Source organism: Nerophis lumbriciformis, linkage group LG04, assembly GCF_033978685.3.
Source record: "Nerophis lumbriciformis linkage group LG04, RoL_Nlum_v2.1, whole genome shotgun sequence".
Lineage (NCBI taxonomy): Eukaryota > Metazoa > Chordata > Actinopteri > Syngnathiformes > Syngnathidae > Nerophis > Nerophis lumbriciformis.
This window is the reverse complement of record NC_084551.2, coordinates 6,262,501-6,273,816: the sequence shown is the minus strand read 5'-3', so window position 1 is coordinate 6,273,816 and position 11,316 is coordinate 6,262,501. Positions and strand designations below refer to the sequence as shown.

General features: G+C 36.0%; 1 protein-coding gene across 1 annotated transcript in view; it reads left to right on the top strand.

Moving 5' to 3' along the window:
- The first annotated feature begins 1,074 nt into the window (after nt 1–1,074).
- Nucleotides 1,075–11,316, top strand: part of LOC133591954 (uncharacterized) — a 19,542-nt gene continuing 9,300 nt past the window's right edge. Inside the window, exons 1-5 of the mRNA XM_061944502.1 lie at nt 1,075–1,631; nt 1,698–1,770; nt 1,939–1,984; nt 7,944–8,054; nt 10,430–10,573. Of these exons, the coding sequence (XP_061800486.1) occupies nt 1,612–1,631; nt 1,698–1,770; nt 1,939–1,984; nt 7,944–8,054; nt 10,430–10,573 (394 nt within the window). The 5' untranslated portion in view covers nt 1,075–1,611. The remainder of the gene's footprint in view (nt 1,632–1,697; nt 1,771–1,938; nt 1,985–7,943; nt 8,055–10,429; nt 10,574–11,316) is intronic.

Here is an 11,316-nt window from a genome sequence, read left to right as displayed (position 1 = left end):
CAGGGGCAAAAACATACACTTTAAAGGACTACAACAGGGGCAAAAACATACACTTTAAAGGACTACAACAGGACAAAAACATACACTTTAATGTACTACAACAGGGGCAAAAACATACACTTTAAAGTACTACAACAGGGCAAAAACATACACTTTAATGTACTACAACAGGGGCAAAAACATACACTTTAAAGTACCACAACAGGGGCAAAAACATGCACTTTAAGGTACTACAACAGGGCAAAAACATACACTTTAAAGTACTACAACAGGGGCAAAAACATACACTTTAAAGGACTACAACAGGGCAAAAACATACACTTTAAAGGACTACAACAGGGCAAAAACATACACTTTAAAGTACTACAACAGGGGCAAGACATACACTTTAAAGTACTACAACAGGGCAAAAACATACACTTTAAAGTACCACAACAGGGGCACAAACATGCACTTTAAAGTACTACAACAGGGCAAAAACATACACTTTAAAGGACTACAACAGGGCAAAAACATACACTTTAATGTACTACAACAGGGGCAAAAACATACACTTTAAAGGACTACAACAGGACAAAAACATACACTTTAATGTACTACAACAGGGGCAAAAACATACACTTTAAAGGACTACAACAGGACAAAAACATACACTTTAATGTACTACAACAGGGACAAAAACATACACTTTAAAGGACTACAACAGGGCAAAAACATACACTTTAATGTACTACAACAGGGGCAAAAACATACACTTTAAAGGACTACAACAGAGGCAAAAACATACACTTTAATGTACTACAACAGGGCAAAAACATACACTTTAATGTACTACAACAGGGGCAAAAAATACACTTTAAAGGACTACAACAGGGGCAAAAACATACACTTTAAAGTACTACAACAGGGCAAAAACATACACTTTAATGTACTACAACAGGGGCAAAAACATACACTTTAAAGGACTACAACAGGGGCAAAAACATACACTTTAAAGGACTACAACAGGACAAAAACATACACTTTAATGTACTACAACAGGGGCAAAAACATACACTTTAAAGGACTACAACAGGACAAAAACATACACTTTAATGTACTACAACAGGGGCAGAAACATACACTTTAAAGGACTACAACAGGGGCAAAAACATCCCTCAAGTTTTCCCTATATTTTTGTATGATTATATAAATGTATTTTGGCAATTTTACACCACTTGGTAGAGCAACTCTGATTGTGTCGTCATCGATTTGTGCTTTGGAATAAATAAGAAAATGCAGAAGGTGTCTGGTGGGATTAAATGTTTTATTTTCTTACATTTCTGCCCTATTCCTTGCCTAGGTGGGACATCCAGCAAGTCCTGCCAAAAATACCACTGAACCAACATTTCTGTCCATTTTATTTCATTTAATTTCTTTTTGCCCCATTTCCTGTTAAAAAAAAACAAAAAAACGCTCACATCATGTTTTGCATGGTGAGCGCGCTTGACACGGAAAGAGGCCGAGGCTTTGCTGCAGAGGCCGCACCTGCTGGTACTCAGTGGGCGGAAGAGACGTGAGCTCCGGAGGAAAGAGTGACGCCAAGGTGACGGCAGCCACAACAGGGTATCAATGGAGCTTCCCAGCCTAAGGTAAAATAATAGTTTTTTATTTTTACATCATGATAACAACTTGTTAACTTGAAGGACTGTTCACAGGATGGGCTTGAAAGTGCATTATTTAGTGAGTGTGCTGTTGTCATCTGCACAGCTGCTGCAAACTTTACCCCTGGTGAGTACTTCCTCCTCTTTTTTTATCTGCAATATTGTTTAACTTCTACCATTCATCCATTTTTGTTTTATTTCTAAGTATTATTATAACTGTATTAGTTGACCTTATGGTACTTTCCACTCGTCATTAAAGTATCTAGCGATGATATGTGTACATTTGTGCTCACAGACCGAGGAGAACCACCAGCAAAAAATGTGCAGAATGTGTCCTCCAGGTGAGAAAAAAAACTCACATTGAGACTATATTTATTATTTATATTTATTATCTATAAAAATGTAAACAATGTAGCATTTTGGTTGTAAAATTTTAACACTTTCGATATATATATATACAGGTAAAAGCCAGTAAATTAGAATATTTAGAAAAACTTGATTTATTTCAGTAATTGCATTCAAAAGGTGTAACTTGTACATTATATTTATTCATTGCACACAGACTGATGCATTCAAATGTTTATTTCATTTAATTTTGATGATTTGAAGTGGCAACAAATGAAAATCCAAAATTCCGTGTGTCACAAAATTAGAATATTACTTAAGGCTAATACAAAAAAGGGATTTTTAGAAATGTTGGCCAACTGAAAAGTATGAAAATGAAAAATATGAGCATGTACAATACTCAATACTTGGTTGGAGCTCCTTTTGCCTCAATTACTGCGTTAATGCGGCGTGGCATGGAGTCGATGAGTTTCTGGCACTGCTCAGGTGTTATGAGAGCCCAGGTTGCTCTGATAGTGGCCTTCAACTCTTCTGCGTTTTTGGGTCTGGCATTCTGCATCTTCCTTTTCACAATACCCCACAGATTTTCTATGGGGCTAAGGTCAGGGGAGTTGGCGGGCCAATTTAGAACAGAAATAGCATGGTCCGTAAACCAGGCACGGGTAGATTTTGCGCTGTGTGCAGGCGCCAAGTCCTGTTGGAACTTGAAATCTCCATCTCCATAGAGCAGGTCAGCAGCAGGAAGCATGAAGTGCTCTAAAACTTGCTGGTAGACGGCTGCGTTGTCCCTGGATCTCAGGAAACAGAGTGGACCGACACCAGCAGATGACATGGCACCCCAAACCATCACTGATGGTGGAAACTTTACACTAGACTTCAGGCAACATGGATCCTGTGCCTCTCCTGTCTTCCTCCAGACTCTGGGACCTCGATTTCCAAAGGAAATGCAAAATTTGCATGGTTGGGTGATGGTTTGGGGTGCCATGTCATCTGCTGGTGTCGGCGCTAACCAGCACCCATCAGGAGCAAGGGTGAAGTGTCTTGCTCAGGACACAACGGACATGACGAGGTTGGTACTAGGTGGGGATTGAACCAGGGACCCTTGGGTTGCGCACGGCCACTCTTCCACTGCGCCACGCCGTCCCTATATATATATATATATATATATATATATATATATATATATATATATATATATATATATATATATATATATATATATATATATATATATATATATATATATATATATATATATATATATATATATATATCTCGAGGGGCAAACACATTCTGAAAATATTACAATAAAAGTATAGAAAAAAAAAAATATATATATATATATATATATATATATCGAAAGTGTTCAAATTTTACAACAATAATATAATTTTATATATATATATATATATATATATACCGTATTTTTCGGAGTATAAGTCGCTCCGGAGTATAAGTCGCACCTGCCGAAAATGCATAATAAAGAAGGAAGAAAACATATATAAGTCGCACTGGAGTATAAGTCGAATTTCTTGGGGAAATTTATTTGATCAAATCCACCACCAAGAATAGACATTTGAAAGGCAATTTAAAATAAATAAAGAATAGTGAACAACAGGCTGAATAAGTGTACGTTATATGAGGCATAAATAACCAACTGGTATGTTAACGTAACATATTATGGTAAGAGTCATTCAAATAACTATAACATATAGAACATGCTATACGTTTACCAAACAATCTGTCACTCCTAATCGCTAAATCCCATGAAATCTTATACGTCTAGTCTCTTACGTGAATGAGATAAATAATATTACTTGATATTTTACGGTAATGTGTTAATAATTTCACACATAAGTTGCTCCTGAGTATAAGTCGCACCCCCGGCCAAACTATGAAAAAAAGTGCGACTTATAGTCCGAAAAATGCGGTATATAAAATTATATTATATTATATTTACACTGTTTTCAGTGCATGTTGTCCATTTTTGTGGAATTTAATGTGACTCCACATGTTTAATGTTGTACGTCAGGGGTTCCCAGACTACGGCTCGCAGGCCGAATACAGCCCGCCGGCTTCCAAAATCTGGCCCGCGGGAAGGCTCAAATTTTTTAATTTTTTCCGACCGCTTCCATGTCGGTTACCTCTCTTTGTTTATAATGTCTATTTTTTGCTGGATCTACTCTCTATTTTATGCTGCCCTTTTTTTTTCTTCTACAGCTGTTACAAATACTGTAATATTGTACAGCAGAGGTGTCAAACTCATTTTAGCTCAGGGGTCGCATGGAGGGAAATCTGTGCACACGCGGGCCGGAATATTAAAATCATGGCATTAAAACTAAAAAATAAAGACAACTTCAGATTGTTTTCTTTATCTTACTTAGGCCAAAAATAGAACAAACACATCCTGAAAATATTACAATAAAAGATCAGGGGTCCCCAAACTACGGCCGGCAAGTTTTTTTTTCATTTGTCCTTTCTTATCAATTTTCTACCGCTTGTTACTATCGGGGTCTCCTAGCCGCTTAGGCAAATCACATTGTCTAAAAATTAATTTTCCCATCAATAATGTGACATCATCGCGCTCGCGCCGCAGTGTCGGGCGAGCGTGCAGCAAGTGCGCACTCTTTTAGTCAATTAGTGTGTGAGGAATATATGTATGTATATATATATATATATATATATATATATATATATATATATATATATATATATATATATATATATATATATATATGTATGTGTGGGAAAAAAAATCACAAGACTATTTCATCTCTACAAGCCTGTTTCATGAGGGGGGTTCCCTCAATCATCAGGAGATTTTAATGGGAGCATTCACATACCATGGTTTATATAGGGCACAGAGTGGGTGGGTACAGGCTGGCGTAGGGGTGTGGTGATTGGCTCATGTGTTACCTAGGAGGTGTTTCCGTCTGTGAAGAAACACCTACATATATTGCGCTCTACTACGGTATCGAGCACTATTTTTTGGATAACCTTATTAAGACATATATATATATATATATATATATACATACATACATATATATGTATATATATATGTATATATATATATATATATATATATATATATATATATATATATATATATATATATATATGTATATATATATATATATATATATAGGGCAGCACGGTGGAAGAGGGGTTAGTGCATCTGCCTCACAATACGAAGGTCCTGAGTAGTCTTGGGTTCAATCCCGGGCTCGGGATCTTTCTGTATGGAGTTTGCATGTTCTCCCCGTGACTGCGTGGGTTCCCTCCGGGTACTCCGGCTTCCTCCCACCTCCAAAGACATGCACCTGGGGATAAGTTGATTGGCAACACTAAATTGACCCTAGTGTGTGGATGTGAATGTGAATGTTGTCTGTCTATCTGTGTTGGCCCTGCGATGAGGTGGCGACTTGTCCAGGGTGTACCCCGCCTTCCGCCCGATTGTAGCTGAGATAGGCTCCCGCGCCCCCCGCGACCCCAAAGGGAATAAGCGGTAGAAAATGGATGGATGGATGGATATATACAGGTAAAAGCCAGTAAATTAGAATATTTTGAAAAACTTGATTTATTTCAGTAATTGCATTCAAAAGGTGTAACTTGTACATTATATTTATTCATTGCACACAGACTGATGCATTCAAATGTTTCTTTCATTTAATTTTGATGATTTGAAGTGGCAACAAATGAAAATCCAAAATTCCGTGTGTCACAAAATTAGAATATTACTTAAGGCTAATACAAAAAAGGGATTTTTAGAAATGTTGGCCAACTGAAAAGTATGAAAATGAAAAATATGAGCATGTACAATACTCAATACTTGGTTGGAGCTCCTTTTGCCTCAATTACTGCGTTAATGCGGCGTGGCATGGAGTCGATGAGTTTCTGGCACTGCTCAGGTGTTATGAGAGCCCAGGTTGCTCTGATAGTGGCCTTCAACTCTTCTGTATTTTTGGGTCTGGCATTCTGCATCTTCCTTTTTACAATACCCCACAGATTTTCTATGGGGCTAAGGTCAGGGGAGTTGGCGGGCCAATTTAGAACAGAAATACCATGGTCCGTAAACCAGGCATGGGTAGATTTTGCGCTGTGTGCAGGCGCCAAGTCCTGTTGGAACTTGAAATCTCCATCTCCATAGAGCAGGTCAGCAGCAGGAAGCATGAAGTGCTCTAAAACTTGCTGGTAGACGGCTGCGTTGACCCTGGATCTCAGGAAACAGAGTGGACCGACACCAGCAGATGACATGGCCCCAAACCATCACTGATGGTGGAAACTTTACACTAGACTTCAGGCAACGTGGATCCTGTGCCTCTCCTGTCTTCCTTCAGACTCTGGGACCTCGATTTCCAAAGGAAATGCAAAATTTGCTTTCGTCAGAAAACATGACTTTGGACCACTCAGCAGCAGTCCAGCTGGTGTCGGTCCACTCTGTTTCCTGAGATCCAAGGTCAACGCAGTAATTGAGGCAAAAGGAGCTCCAACCAAGTATTGAGTATTGTACATGCTCATATTTTTCATTTTCATACTTTTCAGTTGGCCAACATTTCTAAAAATCCCTTTTTTGTATTAGCCTTAAGTAATATTCTAATTTTGTGACACACGGAATTTTGGATTTTCATTTGTTGCCACTTCAAATCATCAAAATTAAATGAAATAAACATTTGAATGCATCAGTCTGTGTGCAATGAATAAATATAATGTACAAGTTACACCTTTTGAATGCAATTACTGAAATAAATCAAGTTTTTCAAAATATTCTAATTTACTGGCTTTTACCTGTATATAATATACACACACACACACACAGCCCGGGCCAATTTTTTTAACCCAATGCAGCCCCCGAGTCAAAAAGTTTGGGAACCCCTGGTGTACGTCTTCACTGGAGTTCTTTTTTGCATTTCTGTGGCCGCTTCAAAACTGTTGCGCGATGCAACGCTTGATGGAGGTTCGTCCTAAAACTTATGAGCAACTTTCCAGACTACATTTTCCGTCAATGGGGTTGAATTTTAAATTTGACGGAATTTGTGGTTGTTGTGGCAAACTCGAGTGTTTTTTTTTTGTCAAATAAAAATAATGACAAAGCATTTGCAGCATGTCAGCCATTTTAATGGAGTATATTGTGTGACTGGACACATCGTTAACGGTTTGCGCCCACAGTCACGTATTATTGTACACTTTAGAACTTCTGAGACATATTTTCCCAAAGAAAAGTTGTTTGAATTCTGAATCATACGCTCTCAACTTTTCAAGTGCATCTGACTTCAAAGTTTCCACTGGTTTTTGGGGGCTTACTTAAAAAAAACATCACATTTTATTTTGCTTATTATCCATATATATGTTTTTTTGGTGAAAACAATTTTGCGTTATAATGGAATAAAAACATTTTCATTGGCCATTTTTGTGGGATGTACTCTAGCTGCGGTCAGCATTTTTTGCGCTGCATTTTCTTGTTTACAAAATGACTGTCTTAAACTTAGCAGCTTGGAAAATGATATAAATGCTGTAGCAATAGCAGTATTTTTTCTAAACAAATGTGTTTCCCCCCAACATACAGATAGCATTGTCAGTGCAAGATGTCGGCCTTTTTGGTGGAATATCAGCAAGAAACTTAAAAAAATATTTTTTGCAGAAATTGCAGTTTTTGTGTATTGCATGTCGACCATTTTGGTGGACTTTATTCATTTTCTGTAATGAAGATTTCAACTAAAAGGAAAAACAATGTGAATGCACACTAATCTGGGGGGAAAACAAACCTTTGTCTCTCTTTTCCAATCAATGACTCAAGTGGAAATGACAGTGAAACTATTTGTGCAGCTTTAATCTCCTTTTCATGTGTTTGTCTTAATGCTGACAAAAGAATCGGTAGCTTTTAGCTCCGTGACCACATCCTGTCTCACTTTACGTGTCATCTTGTTGTCATGTGTGTCTCTCTTCTTGTGACAGGTAAGTTCCAGAAGTCTTGCAACCAGTGCGAGCCGTGCCCTCGATTGAGCTACACCGCCGACTGGAACCGCGAGGACGACTGCCATCGTTGCTATGGCGACTGCAGGCCCGGTAGAGAATCACTTATTGTTAATAATGCGCATGGCGCAACATTTATTGCGACATTATGTACACCTGCACAGCACACAAAGCCAATACAAGAGTTGGATCTAAAATGCAGTTTCTTCAGTTTTGGTCAAGAATTCCATATAAAAAAACAGGAAAATGTAAAATTGCACCCTTTTTCAAAAAAATAATCAATTAACAACTTATGATACAAGTATAAAACTTGAAATTTTTTGAAAATATCACATATTTTTGCATTATTTGATAATAGTATTTTAATCATGTTCTTTTGTTGTACAACAAAAAACATTTTAAATAAAATAATTTAAAAAATGCGCAAGTGTACAGCAAATCTTAACTGTGAATGCAGAAAATCTTTAAACCAAGAGAATATATATAAAATAATAATTTTAAAAAAGTGTGCAAGTGTACAGCAAATCTTAACTGTGAATGCAAAAAAACTTTAAACCAAGAGAATATATATAAAATAATAATTTAAAAAAAAGTGTGCAAGTGTACAGCAAATCTTAACTGTGAATGCAGAAAAACTTTAAACCAAGAGAATATATATAAAATAATAATTTTAAAAAAGTGTGCATGTGTACAGCAAATCTTAACTGTGAATGCAGAAAATCTTTAAACCAAGAGAATATATATAAAATAATAATAAAAAAAAAAAGTGTGCAAGTGTACAGCAAATCTTAACTGTGAATGCAGAAAATCTTTAAACCAAGAGAATATATATAAAATAATAATTTAAAAAAAGTGTGCAAGTGTACAGCAAATCTTAACTGTGAATGCAGAAAAACTTTAAACCAAGAGAATATATATAAAATAATAATTAAAAAAAAAGTGCGCAAGTGTACAGCAAATCTTAACTGTGAATGCAGAAAATCTTTAAACCAAGAGAATATATATAAAATAATAATAAAAAAAAAAGTGTGCAAGTGTACAGCAAATCTTAACTGTGAATGCAAAAAAACTTTAAACCAAGAGAATATATATAAAATAATAATTTTAAAAAGTGTGCATGTGTACAGCAAATCTCAACTGTGAATGCAGAAAATCTTTAAACCAAGAGAATATATATAAAATAATAATTAAAAAAAAAAGTGTGCAAGTGTACAGCAAATCTTAACTGTGAATGCAGAAAATCTTTAAACCAAGAGAATATATATAAAATAATAATTTAAAAAAAAAGTGTGCAAGTGTACAGCAAATCTCAACTGTGAATGCAGAAAATCTTTAAACCAAGAGAATATATATAAAATAATAATTTAAAAAAAAAGTGTGCAAGTGTACAGCAAATCTCAACTGTGAATGCAGAAAATCTTTAAACCAAGAGAATATATATAAAATAATAATTTTAAAAAAAAGTGTGCAAGTGTACAGCAAATCTTAACTGTGAATGCAGAAAATCTTTAAACCAAGAGAATATATATAAAATAATAATTAAAAAAAAAGTGTGCATGTGTACAGCAAATCTTAACTGTGAATGCAGAAAATCTTTAAACCAAGAGAATATATATAAAATAATAATTTAAAAAAAAGTGTGCAAGTGTACAGCAAATCGTAACTGTGAATGCGGAAAATCTTTGAACCAAGAGATTATATATAAAATAATTTCTAAAAAGTGTGCAAGTGTACAGCAAATCTCAACTGTGAATGCAGAAAATCTTTAAACCAAGAGATTATGTTCTGTAAAAGTTTTTTTTTATATATATATATATAAATAAAGTTATAGTCTTACATGCTATTTTAATTCTCATCAATTCCAAAAAGCCTTGTTTTATTTAGAGGTACTGACTTAACATTCCCTGTGATGAGGTGGCGACTTGTCCAGGGTGTACCCCGCCTTCCGCCCGAATGCAGCTGAGATTGGCTCCAGCGCCCCCCGCGACCCCAAAGGGAATAAGCGGTAGAAAATGGATGGATGGATGGATGGAAGTTATAGTCTTACGTGCTATTTTAATTCTCATCAATTCCAAAAAGCCTTGTTTTATTTAGAGGTACTAACTTAACATTCCCTGTGATGAGGTGGCGACTTGTCCAGGGTGTACTCCGCCTTCCGCCCGAATGCAGCTGAGATAGGCTCCCGAAAGGGACTAGCGGTAGAAAATGGATGGATGGATGGACGGACTTAACATTCTGTTTATTATTGGTGTTAACTAAACAATCATATTTAGAGTCAACAGTGCCAAAATCCTTCTGTGTATTATATTATTCTAGATGATTAGGATTCATACATTAATCATATTATATATACTGCTTGAAACTTTGATTTTCAAGTACAACCCTATAAGAGAAAAAAAGCACACAGGTGTCTGTACTTCCTGCTTCAGTGAAACCTATTTACATGATATTTGTCTTTGTTTTTTCAGAGTTTAACCAGAAGGTGATTAAAAACTGCAGCAGCACGTCAAACCTCAAGTGTGCCTGCCAGGCTGGCTTTCGCTGCACCAGCGTGGTTCGGTACAGCGAGAACTGCAAGAACTGTGTCAAGATAAGCGACGTGACCACATTGGGTAAATCAGACACTGAGCACTGCTGTGGTTCACTATATTGTCATGCACGCATACAGCAAGCAGGCCCTCATGCAGCATGTTCATGTTCATGCATGCTGCAGTTTGTGAGCACCCTATTAGTAAAAAATTATCTATATATATATATACAGTATATATACATATATATATATATATATATATATATATATATATATATATATATATATATACAATACATACACCTACATATAGTAAATTTTTCTGTGGTTTATTCGTTATACAGTGCTCAATACCGGGGTAGAGCGGAATATACGTGAGGTCAGGAAAAAACACAGAGGCTATATCATCCCTACAAGCCTGTTTTGCAGGTTTCCCTGCTCGTCAGGGGGTTTTATAGCCTCTGTGTTTTTTCTGACCTAACAAATATATAACTACATATATATATACTAAATATATATAAAGTATATATATGTAGGTGCATATATATTATATATATATGCATGTGTATGTATTTATACATATATATATATATATATATATATATATATATATATATATATATATATACCTGCGATGAGGTGGCGACTTGTCCAGGGTGTACCCCGCCTTCCGCCCGACTGTAGCTGAGATAGGCTCCAGCGCCCCCCCGCAACCCCAAAGGGAATAAGCGGTAGAAAATGGATGGATGGATGGGATATATATATATATATATATATATATACATATACATATACACATACATATACATATATACATATATTAGA